At 42.3% G+C, this 18,797-nt stretch overlaps 1 protein-coding gene across 3 annotated transcripts in view; it reads left to right on the top strand.

Annotated features, from left to right (window-relative positions):
* Positions 1–6,140: 6,140 nt before the first annotated feature.
* The window catches only part of LOC141134911 (C-type lectin domain family 2 member B-like), a 31,735-nt gene continuing 19,078 nt past the window's right edge, over positions 6,141–18,797 (top strand). Inside the window, exons 1-2 of one of the 3 annotated variants that reach the window (XM_073624344.1) lie at positions 6,141–6,297; positions 13,449–13,565. In XM_073624344.1, coding sequence (XP_073480445.1) covers positions 13,487–13,565 — 79 coding nt within the window. In that variant the 5' untranslated portion in view covers positions 6,141–6,297; positions 13,449–13,486. The remainder of the gene's footprint in view (positions 6,298–13,448; positions 13,566–18,797) is intronic. The other 2 variants (XM_073624345.1, XM_073624343.1) reach the window with 2 other exon arrangements.

Raw genomic sequence — 18,797 nt, 5'->3', positions numbered from 1 at the left:
GATAGACTGATCCTCTGTCCAGGTCTTTCTGAAGACCAGCAGGCTGTGTGCCAATTTCAGGGCTCCACCAGGGAGACAGGTGTGCCTCTTCAAGGAGACAGGAGGGCTTCATTCAGAATCAGAAGCCAGGATGTCCCCTATCAAGAGGTCAAGATATGAGCCTGTGCAGCAGGGAGCTGCAATTGAAATAGGTGAGAAAGCTGCAAGAAGGCACACAGACACACTCATGTGAGCACAGTGAAGCCATATAATGGTCTGAGAGAAAAGCCAAAAGTCAAAGCTTATGGCCTGAGCAACAGTGTTGCAAAAGGAAGTTTATATATATATTAGACATGTGCAATTAGTTTCGTATGAATCGAAAATTCGTACATTCGGGAGGATCCGAAATACGAATTGCTATGCTTACGAATCTTGTACGAAGTACAAAATTTCGTTTACGAATTTCAGATCCAAATTCCTAATGAACATTCGTAATTGTTATGAAAAGTTAACGAACCTAAAAGTTAAAAACCCAGGAGGTCAGCACAGTACAGGGATGGTGGGAACCCCTCCTAATGATAAATTCATCATAACGAACATTCGTAATTGTTACGAAAAGTTAACGAAAATTCGTATTTCGTATGAATCCGAATAGAATTTCGGACACGAATTACGAAATACGAATTAATTCTAATACAAAGCGGAATGAAACAAAACAAATTTATTGATGGCGCACATGTCTAATATATATATATAATATAAAAGAAGTACCCTCCAAAAGGATACTAGGGACTTTAGAGGCAACAAGTCAACAATATATGAAAAAGATATAGAAATGTATTATAACAAAATATGTGGTGCAGATAACACCAACAAGAAATTACATATATAGCATTAGCCAAATAATATGACAGATACAAAACAAATGCAAATCCTTCAGTAAATGTAAATCTTCAAAAAGAAGAAAGAACCTGCCACAAATATATCTATCTATCTATCTATCTATCTATCTATCTATCTATCTATCTATCTATCTATCTATCTATCTATCTATCTATCTATCTATCTATCTATCTATCTATCTATGTATATATATATATAGATATATATCTATATCTATATATAGATATAGATATATATCTATATATCTATATCTATATCTATATATAGATATATAGATATATATCTATATATATATAGATCTATCTATGTATATATATATATATATATAGATATATAGATATCTATATATAGATATCTATATATAGATATAGATATCTATATATAGATATCTATATATATATATATATATATATATATATATATATATATATATATATATATATATATATATATATATCTATATATAGATATATATCTATATATAGATATATATCTATATATATATCTATATATATATATCTATGTATAGATATAGATAGATAGATATAGATAGATATAGATATATGTATTTATTATTACTATTGTTATTTTTTTGTATTTGTTGCATGTCTTTTAGTTGTCTGTTTGTAATACAATATGCATTTAAAAAAAAAAAAAAAAATCAATTTATGTGTGATATCCTTGTCTATGGGTACTGAGATAGTCCATAAATTGAGGCCACACCTCCTTCTTTCTGTTTTCTAGTTGTCAATTGTTTAGATGATGGTACCCTTTTAAAATTCGATACTGTTTTTTGGGCACTAATTATTGAATATGTTATTAAAAGTATATTTCCACATTAATTTGCCAGGATAGCAAATTTCGAACCCGCTCGATCTGCCACAAACCCATGGCAGCAGCAGAACCAGACCTTATCCCTGGTTACATTTCCTTCACTCTGGATGGAGGGTTGTCAACACTGGTCTAGTCCAGGTTGAAGCTTTCAAACAGTGGCCACCACTGTGGGTCTCCCAAAGCCCCGGATATAGGATTGATAGTAATAGACACTCAGCTCTGGATAACCATCCTTTCCTATGCATGCATGGCATAATAATACATACTCCAACTTTAGAGCCGTGATCTTCCCCAGCTGAGCTGACACTCTATGATAATTAAGTAAATGGAAGGTTTCGCAAGCAGTGAAGTTACTTCACCGGTTTATTCAGAAATGTTCTAGACTGATTGTTGTATTATTTATCAGGATCTCTGTCTGCTTTCTACAATATCAGATCAAAACCTTCACCACAGACAAGCCACTTTTCTTATGAAACAAAAAAAAAAAAAAAACACCAGAACTATTTTGACATCACATCAGTCTTGATAGATCATATTGTCTGTATCCTCCTCATTTTCTGTAGAAACATCTACAATGGTTTGAGGTTATCTACACATAGTCTGAGATGACCCACTTGTCTCTGGTAATTCTAAACTATGCACGATCTGTGTGGGCATTAGGCTGAATTATTGCAAATACTAACCTTTGTCATATCCTCCACACTCCTCTCCTGTACATACTGTCCACTTACATACCCTCTACACTCCTCTCCTGTACATACTGCCCACTGTCATACCCTCCATACTCCTCTCCTGTATATACTGCCCACTGTCATACCCTCCACACTCCTGTATATATTACCCACTGTCATACCCTCCACACTCCTCTCCTGTACATACTGCCCACTGTCATACCCTCTACACTTCTCTCCTGTACATACTGCCCACTGTCATACCCTCCATACTCCTCTCCTGTACATACTGCCCACTGTCATACCCTCCACACTCCTCTCCTGTATATATTACCCACTGTCATACCCTCCACTCCCCTCTCCTGTATATATTACCCACTGTCATATCCTCCACACTCCTCTCCTGTACATACTGCCCACTGTCATATCCTCCACACTCCTCTCCTGTATATATTACCCACTGTCATACCTTCCACATTCCTCTTCTGTACATACTGCCCACTGTCATACCCTCCATACTCCTCTCCTGTACATACTTCCCACTGTCATACCCTCCACACTCCTCTCCTGTATATATTACCCACTGTCATACCCTCCACACTCCTCTCCTGTATATATTACCCACTGTCATACCCTTCACACTCCTCTCCTGTACATACTGTCCACTTACATACCCTCCACATTCCTCTTCTGTACATACTGCCCACTGTCATACCCTCTACACTCCTCTCCTGTATATACTGCCCACTGTCATACCCTCCATACTCCTCTCCTGTACTCATACCCTCCATACTCCTCTCCTGTACATACTGCCCACTGTCATACCCTCCACACTCATCTCCTGTACATACTGCCCACTGTCATACCCTCCATACTCCTCTCCTGTACATACTATCCACTGTCATACCCTCCACACTCCTCTCCTGTATATTTTACCCACTGTCATACTCTCCACACTCCTCTCCTGTACATATTGCCCACTGTCATACCCTCTACACTCCTCTCCTGTATATACAGCCCACTGTCATACCCTCCACACTCCTCTCCTGTACATATTGCCCACTGTCATAGCCTCCACATTCCTCTCCTTTACATACTGCCCACTGTCTTACCCTCCATACTCCTCTTCTGTACATACTGCCCACTGTCATACCCTTCACACTCCTCTCCTGTACATACTGCTCACTGTCATACCTTCCACATTCCTGTCCTGTACATACTGCCCACTGTCATACCTTCCACATTCCTCTCCTGTACATACTGCCAACAGTCATACCCTCCACACTCCTCTCCTGTTCATACTGCTCACTGTCATACCCTCCACACTCCTCTCGTTTACATACTGCCCAGTGTCATACCCTCCACACTCCTCTCCGGTACATACTTCTCACTATTATAGCCTCTGTAGTCCTCCCCTTCACATTTTCCCCCTCTCACACTTTCAACACTCCTCTCCTGAACATACTACTTTGTTAGCATTTAGGTCTGTGCCCCCTGTACATACTGTTCACTTACATACATTCCACACTCCTCTTCTGTACATACTGCTCACTGTCATACCCTCCACACTCCTCTCCTGTATATATTACCCACTGTCATACCCTCCACACTCCTTTCCTGTACATACTGCCCACTGTCATACCCTCTACACCCCTCTCCTGTACTTACTGCCCACTGTCATACCCTCCACACTTCTCTCCTTTAAATACTGCCCACTGTCATATCCTTCAAATTCCTCTCCTGTAGATACCACCCACTGTCATACCTTCCATACTCCTCTCCTGTACATACTGCCCACTGTCATACCCTCCACACTCCTCTCCTGTACATACTTCTCACTATTATAGTCTCTGTAGTCCTCCCCTTCACATTCTTCCCCCTCTCACACTTTCAACACTCCTCTCCTGAACATATTACCTTGTTAGCATTTAGGTCTGTGCCCCCTGTGCATACTGTCCACTTACATACCCTCCACACTCCTCTTCTGTACATATGGCCCACTTACATACCCTCCACATTCCTCTTCTGTGCATACTGCCCACTGTCATACCTTCCATACTCCTCTCCTGTACATACTGCCCACTGTCACATCCTCCACACTCCTCTCTTGTACATACTGCCCACTGTCATACCCTCTACACTCCTCTCCTGTACATACTGCCCACTGTCATACCTCCACACTCCTGTCCTGTACATATTGCCCACTGTCATATCCTCCAAACTCCTCTCCTTTACATACTTCTCACTATTATAGTCTCTGTAGTCCTCCCCTTCACATTCTTCCCCCTCTCACACTTTCAACACACCTCTCCTGAACATACTACCTTGTTAGCATTTAAGTCTGTGCCCTCTTGTGGCTAGAGGCCATATTACCATCCAGGGGCCCCACAAATGGAAGGACAGAATCTTCCCTGCTAGTGACCCCTGTCCTTTCACCCATTTTAGGAATAATGGTGTGGAGCACTGTCTCTCCTGCCAGCTCTTACCACAACTCAGTTACTCTCCAATTGAGCTTGAAGGCTAGGAAGGGAGCTATGGCAGAACATCATATGGCCTTGCCTTCTGTGGCTCCAGACTGGGTCCTTAGAACTAGCCCTGTGCTGCAGCAGGGCCCTGTAGAAAATGTGTCCAGCTGCTCAGGGGGGTGCATTTGGATTGCTGGATAACCCCACTCTCAGGACCGTCCTCTCCTGGCCACCATCTCTTCCACTACTGAGCTGGCTGCTCCTTATTTCCATAACAATGACATCACTTACTCTGCTCGCCAAAGCATTGACACACAGTATTCAGAGTAAGTGGTAGAACATATACAACATGGTAAAACATCCTTTCCATACCCTCCACATGGTTGCTGTTGTGCATATACCTTTTCCAGATCCAGATGCCCCCTATAGTCCAAACATATACAGTACAAATGGTTATATTGCTTTTGGCACTACTCAAAGTAGAGGTGAAAGTATATCCCTGTGTAGCACCCTCTAGGGTGAGCTAGGTTTGTTAGCATAGAACTGTTAGTGTAGGAAAATTTAGTTCAGCTCAGAGCTAAGCCTAAGCTGTGAATCTGGGTCAGGGTTCAATGACTCAGGGCTGGATGACACATCCTAGCAACCTCTCTGGTTCCTCCCCCTGTTTTCTGGGACATTGGAGAATGTTCTAGACATAGTGGGTGGAGGTTAGGCTGGGCTGTTTGGAATATTTATTAGGGCCTTAGCCAATCCCCAGTAAAAGCACTGGCAGGGGGCAGGCCACCTCATAAATGGGCATGAGTCATGCCAGCAGGGGGAGTCGGGTGGAAAATCGAGTTGTGAAAGAGGCTGTCGGTGGCCCTGAAGGGTGCCCTCCACATCTGGGGGGGGGGGGGTGACCTTGGACCGGGGCTTGGGTGCTGGAAGGATGCTTCCATAACACATGGAGGAAACCCTTCCTGACAATAACTTGCAAATAAGCCCTTAAAATTAGCACTTTTGATTTTTCATGTTCGTGTCTCATATACTTTAATGGTGTTTGTGTGTTCTGCCAAATTTTTTGCCTGTTTGCATGTTCTGGTACAAACTGAACCGGGGGGTGTTCGGCTCATCCCTACTCTGCAATTGGACACAGATGGTGAAAAAAAAATCTGACATAACCTTCCCTTACTCTATCCAAAATGAAAAAAATAAAAGCTTTGCCTATAGTTCAACTTTAATAATAATCATAATAATAGCAATATGATTCAACTGCATACACTTCCCCTCTTTTGTGGTCATTTTCAGTTCCTCAAACTAAACTCCGCTATAGGATGTCCTATTTTTCTCACAATCAGAGCAGAAGACAATTGGAGTCCCCGAAGAGACAGATCACAGAGCACACGGAATCCTGGTTGTCCACAGAACATAACAAGGAACCCCTGGAGATCTGCAGACGGGGACAAGTAAGACCAAAATATGTGATTGTATTATGTTCATTAGGAATGAATTGTGTCAGTTACAGATAGGTGATTCCACCCGGGTTCGAATCATCAACAGTTTAGCAAATATCATTCAATTTTGGTGAACTATTTTTTTCTATTGGATGAACTAGAGCAAGGGTCTCCAAGCTTTCTAAATAAAGGGCCAGTTTACTGTCCTTCTGACTTTAGAAGGGCTGGACTGTGGCCAGTCTGAGTAGAAAAGGTCCTGACGTCAGTGGAAAAAAATAATGTCCCATCATTTGTTTCAGTGGACCCCATTGTTGTTATCATTGGGAGAAATTGTTACCCTTCGTTGGTGTCAGTGGGAGTAATTGGGTCCCATCATTGGTGTCAGTGGACCCCCCGTTGTTGTCATTGGGAGAAATTGTTACCCTTCGTTGGTGTCAGTGAGAGGAATTAGGTCTCATCATTTGTGTTATTGGGAGAAATGATGCCCTGTTGTTGGTATCAGTGGATGAAAAAGTGCCTCAAGTGGAAGGAATAGTGCCCCAAGGGCTGGATAAAAGAAAGCGAAGGGTTGCATCTGGCCCCTGGGCTGCAGTTTGGAAACTCCTGAACTAGAGGGACATTTTCAACCTAACTATGTAATTATATGTTAAACAAATTTGGATATACTGTATCTATTTTATCTCCTTGGTTTTTATTAAGAATAAATAGTCTAACATTTTAAAAAGAAAGCATCTTCCTGTGATTTTTCCAATGTTTATGTATTTTGTGTACCTCCATATATTTACCATAAAATATATTATAACCACTTGCCGACCGCCGCACGACGATATACGTCGGCACAATGGCAGTGGTGGGCAAATGGGCGTACCTGTACATCCCCTTTAATTGGCGGCACTATCGGGTGCGCACACCCACCGCGTACAGAGTGAACGTGCCCGCGGGACCGGCGGAATTGATGTCTGCTGGTCTCCTGGCGATCGTGTCACGGAACCGCAGAATGGGCAGATGGCTTTGTAAACAAGACATTTCCCCATTCTGGCTTGTGTCATGACAGAGATCTACTGCTCCCTGTGATCAGGAGCAGTGATCGCTGTCATGTGAGTGGTAGCCCATCCCCCCACAGTTAGAATCCCTCCCTCCCTAAGACACACTTAACCCCTTGATCGCCCCCTAATGTTTAACCCCTTCCTGGCAGTGACATTTACACAGTAATCAGTGCATTTTTATAGCACTGATCGCTGTATCAATGACAATGGTCCCAAAATAGTGTCAAAAGTGTCCGATGTGTCCGCCATAATGTCGCAGTCATGATAAAAATCGCAGATCGCCGCCATTACTAATAAAAAAAAATATATAATAAAAATGCCATAAAACTATCCCCTATTCTGTAAACTTTTGCAAAAACCAATCAATATACACTTATTGCAATTTTTTTTTTACCAAAAATATGTAGAATACATATCGGCCTAAACTGAGGAAAAAAAATGTTTTTTGGGGATATTTATTATCACAAAAAGTAAAAAATATTGCTTTTTTAAAAAAAAATTATCGCTCTTTTTTTGTTTATAGTGCAAAAATTGAAAACCGCATAGGCAATCTAATACAGTACCACCAAAACTAAGCTCTATTTGTGAGAAAAAAACAACGTCAATTTTGTTTGGGTGCAACGTCGCACGACCGCGCAATTGTCAGTTAAAGCGACGCAGTGCCGAATCGCAAAAAGTGCTCTGGTCAGGAAGGGGGTAAATCCTTCCGGGGCTTAAGTGGTTAAAGTGCAAAAATAAAAATGAAAAATTCCTTTAAATATAATGAACAAAAAAACTTTGCGCCAAAGAAAATGATAAAATGAATCAATCAAACAATTGTCAGCAGTGGTGTAAATGTGAGCTGACTAGCGTCACTGTGAAATGAAGTGGTTGGACAACGTGCTTAGCTTGTACAAAATTTAAACATGATAAACATAAACATGTAAATCAAATATTCAATTAATTAGAAACATCACATGTATGTGAAGTAAAGTGCTTGTGTGTAGATAAATATTCAGTGCTCCAATATTTAGTGTTCAGACAGAGGTGCCCCACTTGGATGTACACTCACCCCTACAAGTTGACCACCTATTGCTAGAGTGGTCACTTGTGCTTTGTGGGGAATAAAGCTAGTCGATAAATTACAGAATCAGCTGTGCTTAGGATGATCCCTCATGGATGGGGAGACAAAATGACAGAAGGGGGACACCCATTGTGTCAAAACCATTTTTTATTAAAATTATATAAAGTAAAACATATGGGATGCACTCACATGATTTGGTGCCTGTGCCTGGCACCCGGTGTGATCACTATGTGTTTAAAATGGAAAGGTTATACAGCCAATTTCCTGTTGGTCACCTTTCTGTTGCAGTGAGGCTCGGTCCCCGGTAGTCAATTTTCGGGCGGATCTGGTGTCGCGATGACGCGCTCAAGCCTCAACGCGCTTCAGCCAATAGGAAAGGTCATCGTCACAAAGCTCTTTAAATCAGGAAACTCTTTAAATATAGTGCCTGGGGGGTCCCCTTAGTCTGCCTGTAAAGTGGCGCATCTGTACTGTGTATAGAACATGCTGCAGCAAAACTAACATTTCTAAAGAAAAAAAAATGAGTCAAATCACATTAAAATTTACTCATGGTTTCAATTGCATGCACCTGGCTATTGAAAAAAAAACTAAAGAAACTAAAAAAAAAAAACTAAAAAAAAAAAACAGTGCCCCCATCCATACCACATAGGAGTTGGGTGCTTTTTGGGCCACCCCAAAGCACCTTGTCCTCATGTTGACGGGGACAAGGGCCTCATCCCCACAACAGTGGCCGGTGGCTGTGGGGGTCTGCAGGTGGGGCTTATCGTAATCTGGAAGCCCCCTTAAACAAGGGGGCCCCCAGATCCCGGGCTCCCCCATGTGAATGAGTATTCACCAAAAAAGTGTCAAAAAGTAATAAAAACACAGAGACAATGTTTGTCAATTCCTTTATTAAAAAAAAAAAAAAAAGTCTCTCGATGTAAATCCATCGTCAATCATGCCACCCGCCACACCTGAAAAATACAAATAAAAATAAAAAAATGCAGTCCTAGCTGCCTACTGCGGGTCCCTCTGTTTGACAGTTCTTTTATAGAGAAGGGCAGTGCCACCTGGCGACGTCACCTGGTGGCAATGCCTCCTTGTGACGTTGTCGACCCAGCATGCACCTGTCCATGACGTCACAAGTGGGAGGTACAACCAGGTGACAGTGGCAGGTGGCCCCGCCCTTACCTATAAAAGAACTGTCAAATGACGGAGCCTACAGTAGAGGGCCAGCCTTCATGAATGGTGGGAGCGTTTTTTTTTTTTTTTTTGCGGGTGTGGTGGGCGGTGTAATTGACAATGGATTTACATCGGGGAGTGTTTTTTTTGTTGTTTTTTAATAAAGGAATGGCCTGGTATGGTTTTTTTACCAGTAATTTTTTTAATGTTTTTTTATTCAGCTGTCAGCGGGGAAGCCCATTAATAGTTGATGACTCATCGGTTGTTAAAGTGTAAGTTCACATTTACAGAGAAATCTGTAAGGTGAACTTACACAGGACCCCCACCTTAGCCTCCGTCCTGCTGTGCTGCAGCATGATGATCACCCATTCTGAGCCCTGCTATAGCCCCCTCACCAGACCGGGGCTTAGAAATACCCTTGGCATTCCCTCTACTTCTTCCCCACTGACAGGATGGGCTACATGGGATCTGATTGGTCGGTGCCGCCCATGTGACAGCGCTGACCAATTTGAATGCTCCAAAACATCCCTCCTGATGGGGGGATTTCTAAGACCCGGTCCATTGAGGCGGCTATACCGGGGCTCAGAATGGGAGATTACCATGCTGCAGGTCAGTGGGATGGGGGGGTGAGGAGGGGGTTCTGTGTAAGTTCATCTTACAGATTTTTCTGTAAAGGTAAACTTACCCTTTAAGGACGCTGTGGCTGGCTTCCTGGCCCCGCTCCTTAACAACAAGATTTTACTGCGCTCTGACTGGACAAAGCTTTGCCCAATCAGGGCGCAGAATGCATTGTGCATCTCAGGGCATTTGGCAGGGGAACACAAATCAGGGGAACTATTTACCCAACTCTACTCTACAACAGCTTTGGTGATGCTAAAACAAATACAGTATCTCACAAAAGTGAGTACACCCCTCACATTTTTGTAAATATTTTATTCTTTTCATGTGACAACACTAGCTTGCATACTACCGATACACAATTGTCGTGCAACAAACACGAATGTAGTGACTTACTACGAGGAATTTAAGCTCTTGAGCACCACCCTTTGGGCCCCTTCTGCTAATTTTGTGTTTGAGAAAATCTTGATTGCCATATGAGGAACACTCCCGGGCCAGCATCTTTTGGATGGTCCACATATTCCTACTGAGCCTGTTTTGACCCCCCTGAATAAGGGCGGTCGCAGGCTGTCTGGTAAGCCTCCAATATTACTCATTAGGTGGTGGGCAGCACCTGCGGTGGAATATAGATCCAGGATTTCATATTGGAACACCATTGTTTTTTTGTGACTTTTAATTTTTGGGACTTTAATAATAATTTTTATTTTTATTTTTTCACCTGCATTTATTCATTTCTCACTGTTATGCAATCTACTATGTTAAACTGACCGCACACTGGTTGATATAATTCTATTAATTTTGCATTGATATATTGTATTTACACAATTTTCATTTAAGATATATATCCAGCGCTGCACTGTTCTTTCTATAACACTGAAGAAATGACACTTTGCTACAATGTAAAGTAGTGAGTGTACAGCTTGTATAACAGTGTAAATTTGCTGTCCCCTCAAAATAACTCAACACACAGCCATTAATGTCTAAACCGCTGGCAACAAAAGTGAGTACACCTCCTATGTGAAAATGTCCAAATTGGGCCCAATTAGCCATTTTCCCTCCCCAATGTCATGTGACTCAATAATGTTACAAGGTCTCAGGCGTGAATGGGGAGCAGGTGTGTTAAATTTGGTGTTATCGCTCTCACTCTCTCATACTGGTCACTGAAGTTAAACATGGCACCTCATGGCAAAGAACTCTCTGAGTATCTGAAAAAAAAAGAATTGTTGCTCTACATAAAGATGGCCTAGGCCAGTGATGGCGAACCTTGGCACTCCAGATGTTTTGGAACTACATTTCCCATGATGCTCAACTACACTGCAGAGTGTATGAGCATCATGGGAAATGTAGTTCCAAAACATCTGGGGTGCCAAGGTTTGCCATCACTGGCCTAGGCTATAAAAAGATTGCCAAGACCCTGAAACTGAGCTGCAGCACGGTGGCCAAGACCATACAGTGGTTTACCAGGACAGGTTCCACTCAGAACAGGCCTCACCTTGGTCAACCAAAGAAGTTGAGTTCACGTGCACGAGGTTGAAGGGGTGGGGGGCCAGCCTGTCAGTGCTTAGACCATATGCCGCACACTGCATCAAACTGGTCTGCATGACTGTTGTCCCAGAAGGATGCTTCTTCTAAAGATGATGCACAAGAAAGTCCGCAAACATGCTGAAGACAAGCAGGCTAAGGACATGGATTGCTGAAACCATGTCCTGTGGTCTGATGAGACCAAGATAAACTTATTTCAGATGGTGTCAAGTGTGTGTGGCGGCAACCAGGTGAAATAAGTGGAGGAGTACAAAGACAAGTGTGTGTTGCCTACAATCAAGCATGGTGGTGGGAGCATCATGGTCTGGGGCTGCATGAGTACTGCCGGCACTGGGGAGCTACAGTTCATTGAGGGAACCATGAATGCCAACATGTACTGTGACATACTGAAGCAGAGCATGATCCCCTCCCTTCGGAGACTGGGCCGCAGGGCAGTATTCTAACATGATAACGACCCCAAACACACCTCCAAGCGACCACTGCCTTGCTAAAGAAGCTGAGGGTAAAGGTGATGGACTGGCCAAGCATGTCTCCAGACCTAAACCCTAGTGAGCATCTGTGAGGCATCCTCAAACGGAAGGTGGAGGAGCGCAAGGTCTCTAACATCCACCAGCTCCGTGATGTCGTCATGGAGGAGTGGAAGAGGACTCCAGTGGTAACCTGTGACGCTCTGGTGAACTCCAAGCCCAAGAGGGTTAAGGCAGTGCTGGAAAATAATGGTGGCCACACAAAATATTGACACTTTGGGCCCAAATTGGACATTTTCACTTAGGGGTGTACTCTCTTTTGTTGCCAGCGGTTTAGACATTAATGGCTGTGTGTTGAGTTATTTTGAGGGGACAGCAAATTTACACTGTTATACAAGCTGTACACTCACTACTTTACATTGTAGCAAAGTGTAATTTCTTCAGTATTGTCACATGAAAAGATAGAATAAAATATTTACAAAAATTTGAGGGGTGTACTGACTTACGAGAGATACTGTATATCCTACAAATGGACCTATTTGAATTTGAGGGAGAGGGAGGGAGAGAGTGAGTTGATTACATAAAACCCCAAATACATGGTTACCAAGTCCCCATCTACAATGTAGCAGCTTATAGAATATTTTTGCAAACTTTGATGCATTTAAGGCCCCTTTCACACGAGGCAGACTCCGCTTCCACGGAGTCCGCCGGCTCAGTGGGAGATCTCTCCGTTGATCTTCGCTGAGCCGGCGGATGACAGGTCCCTCTCTGCTCACTGAGTGGGGAAGGGCTTGTCAGGCGCCGCTGCCGCCTATGGAGGGATCGGATGAAAACGGACAGCATGTCCGTTTTCATCAGATCTCACCCGATCTGCCAGCGACGGATCTGGACGTAGGGCCATCCGTCTGCTTTTAGCGGATCGAACCGGGTCGGATGTCAGCGGACATGTCTCCGCTGACATCCGTCGCTTCATAGGCTACCATGGAGCGCCCGTTTAGGTCCGCCGTTAAAACTGACAGGCGGATCTGAATGGTCCGATCGCGTGAAAGGGGGCTTACACATTACCATGTTGATACACATTTTGATGCACTTTATGTTTTTGTGTTTTAATGCTGGAAAAAGTGTGGGCATTAAATGTGCAGGAAAAACACACCACCACCCACCAAAGTATTCACCAGCACACAAAAAAAATAACTGTATTGTTTTATTTCTGCAGTGTACATGGGGCTGAGTGATTGCACACATTGTCTGGGATCACTTTTTTAGGTCTGTTTCTGTCTGCAGGGGTCTCCGGTGAGGAAGAAATGTACAACAATGTCTGTAATCTCAACATACGGCAGAAGAATAAACCAAAAGCCCAACGTAAGATTTCACCATCACAAGGTATAACCTTTTATTGTGTTCAAGACACTCATCAACTTCTGGGGAGTGTATATTTTAACATAAATATAGGCTTTGCAAACCTAGCAAGTGTTGATGATCAATTGATCAATTGATCATCATCACTTTAAGCCTTATTAAAAGAGCTGCAACCTGCCGAATGTTACTCAAAAACATTTATATTGGTAGATGTCCTCCCTGGCAGCGTCCAGCTTCCCATGCCCTTTGTTTCACAATCCCTTGCCTATTAGCCTTGAGAATAGACAGAAATGATTTTCAAGATTTGTTTTCCATTGACTTCCATTGACCTCCATTTGCCCTCAAATCAAACCCAAGCAGTTTTGCCTTACTGGCTCACAGTTGGCCTTCCAATTCATCCCAAAGGTGTTCAGTAATGTTGAGGTCAGAGCTTTTTGAAGGACACTTGAGTTTCTCCACACCAAACCCATCAAAGCATGTTTTTATGGAGCTGACTCCACTCTTTTGTGAAGGCTTCCAACATAATTATGGAGTGTTCCTGTAAGAATTTGTGTCCAATCAGACAAAAGAAAACTTGTGAGATGTCAGGGGAGAGGACCTGGCTCACAATCGGCATTCCAGTTCCTCCCAAAGCTGTTCAGTAGGGTTGAGGTCAGGGCTCTGTGCAGGACATTAAAGTTCCTCCACACCAAAGTATCCACACCATTTTCTTTATAGATCTGACTCCACTCTTCTGGGAAGGCTTCCCACAAATTTTGAAGTGTGTCTGTAGGAATTTGTGTCCAACCAGCCAAAATAACATTTGTGAGGTCAGGTACTGATGTTGGATGAGAAGACCTGGCTCACAATCATCATTGCAATTTATCCCAAAGGTGTTCAGTAGGGTTGAGGTCAGAACTCTGAAGGACACTTGAGTTCCTCCACACCAAACCCATCAAAACATGTCTTTATGAAGCTGGCTCCACTTTTCTGGGAACTAACTAACAACGTATGGTTGGATGTGCCCTGTGAGATGCCTCCATCCCCATACAATATACAAAGAAAAGTGAACTGCCCGTGGGACTTTGAATCAGGTGCAACACACTGAATAATAAAATCATTAAGTAAAGATTTATTGATAAATACAATTTCCAACAGATCAACAACAGTGACATAATTGCCATATAGTCAAGCAGATTGGTCAATATATACTGTACATACTGATTCCATAGCCAGGTACAGGTGTTTCAAAGATCAATCCATAATGTGTGTGAACTTGCATCTATATAACCCAACGCATTTTGTGACATAGCGTCACGAAGCATGCTGGGTTACATAGATGCAAGGTCACACCCATTATGGATTGATCTTTGAAACACCTGTACCTGGCTATGGAATCAATATGTATATATTGACCAATCTGCTTGACTATATGGCAATTATGTCACTGTTGATCTGTTGGAAATTGTATTTACCAATAAATCTTTACTTTACGATTTTATTATTGAGTGTGTTGCGCCTCATCCAAAGTCCTACAGGCAATTCATTTTTCTTTGTACACTCTTTTGGGGAGGCTTCCAACAAAATTATAGAGATGTGTCTGTAAGAATTTGTGTCCAATCAGCCAAAAGAAAATTTGTGAGGTCAGATACTGATGTTGGAGAAGACCTGGCTCGCAATCATCGTTCCAATTCATCCTAAAGTTTTTCAGTAGGGTTGAGGTCAGGGCTCTGTGCAGGAAACTCAAGTTCCTCCATACCAAACTGGGCAAACCATTTTCTTTATAGATCTGGCTCCACTATTCTGGGAAGCCTTCCCACAAATTTTGGAGTGTGTCTGTGGGTATTTGTGTCTAACCAGCCAAAAGAACATTTGTGAGGTCAGGTACTGATGTTGGCTCACTATCGGTGTTCCAATTCATCCCAAAGGTGTTCAGCAGAGTTGAGGTCAGGGCTCTGTGCAGGACACTTGAGTTCCTCCACACAAAATTGGTCAAACCATGTCTTTATGGAGCTGACTTTGTATACAGGGACTCAGTCATGCTGGAGCAGTAAAGGGTCTTCACCAAACCACACGGTTGGAAGAGCACAACTGTCTACAATGTCTTAGTATGTTGTATTATTAACAGTAACTTTCAATGGAGACTCCTAGCACAAAGGGTGGATCCACATTCTTTTGGCTGTAGGAGGTGTGAGGGCTACATAGTTACATAGTTACATAGTAGGCAAGGTTGAAAAAAGACAAAAGTCCATCAAGTCCAACCTATGTGTGTGATTATATGTCAGTATTACATTGTAAATCCCTGTATGTTGCGGTCATTCAGGTGCTTATCTAATAGTTATTTGAAACTATCGATGTCACCGCCTGTGGAAGGGAATTCCATAACCTTGCCGCTCTTACAGTAAAGAACCCATTTCGCAGTCTAAGGTTAAACCTCTTTTCTTCTAATCTTAATGAGTGGCCACGTTTCTTTTTTAAACTCCCTTCCACAGAAAAATGTTATGCCTATTGTGGGGTCACCAGCAGCCTATCATCTACTAGGACGCCCAGGTCCTTTTCCATCCTAGATTCCCCCAGAGGTTCTCCCCCCAGTGTATAGATTGCATTCATATTTTTTCCACCCAAATGCATTATTTTACATTTTTCTACTTTGAACCTCATCTGCCATGTAGTTGTCCACCCCATTAATTTGTTCAGATCTTCTTGCAGGGTTTCCACATCATGCGGAGAAGTTATTGCCCTGCTTAGCTTAGTATCGTCCGCAAATATAGAGATTGAACTGTTTACCCCCATACTCCAGGTCATTTATGAACAAATTCAACAGGATCATAAACGACCTGGAGGATGGGATAAACAGTTCAATCTCTGTATTTGCGGATGATACTAAGCTAAGCGGGGCAATAACTTCTCCGCAGGATGTGGAAACCTGGCAAAAAAATCAGAACAAATTAATGGGGTGGGCGACTACATGGCAAATGAGGTTCAATTTAGAAAAATGTAAAATAATGCATTTGGGTGACAAAAATATGAATGCAATCTATACACTGGGGGGAGAACCTCTGGAGGAATCTAGGATGGAAAAGGACCTGGGGGTCCTAGTAGATGATAGGCTCAGCAATGGCATGCAATGCCAAGCTGCTGATAACAAAGCAAACAGAATATTGACATTAAAAAGGGGATCAACTCCAGAGATAATAACAATAATTCTCCCACTCTACAAGACTCTGGTCCGGTCGCACCTGGAGTATGCTGTCCAGTTCTGGGCTCCAGTCCTCAGGAAGGATGTGCTGGAACAGGAGAAGGTCCAGAGAAGGGCAACAAAGCTAATAAAGGGTCTTGAGGATCTTAGTTATGAGGAAAGGTTGTGAGCACTGAACTCACAAGCACAGAGATGCTTCAGAGGGGATATGATTTCAATTTACAAATACCATACTGGTGACCCTACAATAGGGATAAAACTTTTCTGTGGAAGGGAGTTTAACAAGACACGTGACCACTCATTAAAATTAGAAGAAAAGAGGTTTAACCTTAAACTATGTAGAGGGTTTTTTACTGTAAGAGTGGCAAGGATGTGGAATTCCCTTCCACAAGTGGTGGTCTCAGCTGGGAGCATTGATAGCTTCAAGAAACTATTAGATAAGCACCTGAACGACCACAACATACAGGGATATACAATGTAATACTGACATATAATCACACACATAGGTTGGACTTGATGGACTTGTGTCTTTTTTCGACCTCACCTACTATGTAACTATGTAATTATGTACAGCTAAATGTACATGTATTATGTATTAGCTAAAATCCTTGTTACTAGACTTAATACATTAATTGGTAAAAGTAACCGTGCCTCATTTAAAGTCCCAAATTCCCCTTCTTTATTCATTGGTGAAATTATACATGAAGACCAAGCAGGATTTATCCCTATCCGACAAGCAAGTGATAATATTAGACGTGCCACCCTTCTATCACATGCTGCGAAATTACGCCACATCCCTGCCCATTTCCTCTCATTAGATATAAAAAAAGGCATTTGATTCCATTTTCCTATATGCACTATACTCTTAGTAAATGGGGATTCGGCCCCCCATTTCTTACAATGGATCTCAGCACTTTACTGCAAACCTAAAGCGTACATTAAATACGCAGGTTACAAATCTGAAACATTCAACATAGAAAGGGGCACACGTCAAGGATGGCCGCTCTCAACTTACATAGTTACATAGTTAGTAAGGTTGAATAAAGACACCAGTCCATTCTGAGTGAGCACCCACAATGTTCCCCATCCCTGCACATTGCATCTCATCAAGTTGCCCATCCACTATATTATTATTTTTTATATATTTAAGGTACCCATGTAGCACCATCAATCTACACAGCGCTCCACACACACCCACCCACCCCCAGGGGGTCTGCAATCCAAGGTCCCCAACTCACACTCATGCCAAATTATTTTTTTGGACAGAAGCCAATAAACCTACCAGGCACAGGGAGGACATGCAAACTTCAGGCAGATAGTGTTATGGTTGGGATTTGAACCAGTGACCCTATTGCTGCAAGGCAAGAGTGCTAACCACTACACCACTGTGCTGCCCTTTATGATTTGCTCTGCTTATTGAGCCTTTAGCACAAAGAATATGAATGGAACCTTCTATAACAGGCAAAGAAATGGGAGGTTGCCACCACAAGATATGTTTATTTGCGGCTCACATCCTTCTATTTTAATCACCTCAAATTTCAGCTCCTAACCTTATGAATATACTAAAAAAAAAACAACTATTCGATCATCTCAGGCCTTACAGTTAATATTCAAAAATCTACAGCACTGAACATCTCGTTAACCACTGCAGAAGAATTAATTGTACAAGAATCATTACCCTTTAAATGGGCTACACATAGCATTCCTTATCTGGCTATCCAGCTCACTACCAGCCACTTGGATTTATTTTCCGCCAACTATCCTTCTTTACTAAAATTAACTACAAACTTGCTTTTAAAAATGGTCATCTATACTGACTTCATGGGTTGGGAAAATAAATATAATAAAGATGGCCATACTTCCTACATTCCTGTACCTTTTCAGAGTTCTTCCAATACACATCCCGGCCTATTTCCTTAGAATAATACAACAAAAATTTACTTGGGGAAACTCAAACCACGAATATCTAGAGAAACCTTATTCCTTCCCAAAATCCATGGTGGCCTAGGATTTCCAAACATTTCCAAGCCGCTCAACTAGCACAATCCATAAAATATCACTCCAAAACTGAGATTCCC

The sequence above is a fragment of the Aquarana catesbeiana genome, linkage group LG03, assembly GCF_042186555.1.
Source record: "Aquarana catesbeiana isolate 2022-GZ linkage group LG03, ASM4218655v1, whole genome shotgun sequence".
In the NCBI taxonomy this organism is placed as follows: domain Eukaryota; kingdom Metazoa; phylum Chordata; class Amphibia; order Anura; family Ranidae; genus Aquarana; species Aquarana catesbeiana.
The sequence above is the reverse complement of the archived record's forward strand: the minus strand, read 5'-3'. Positions and strand labels throughout refer to the sequence as shown.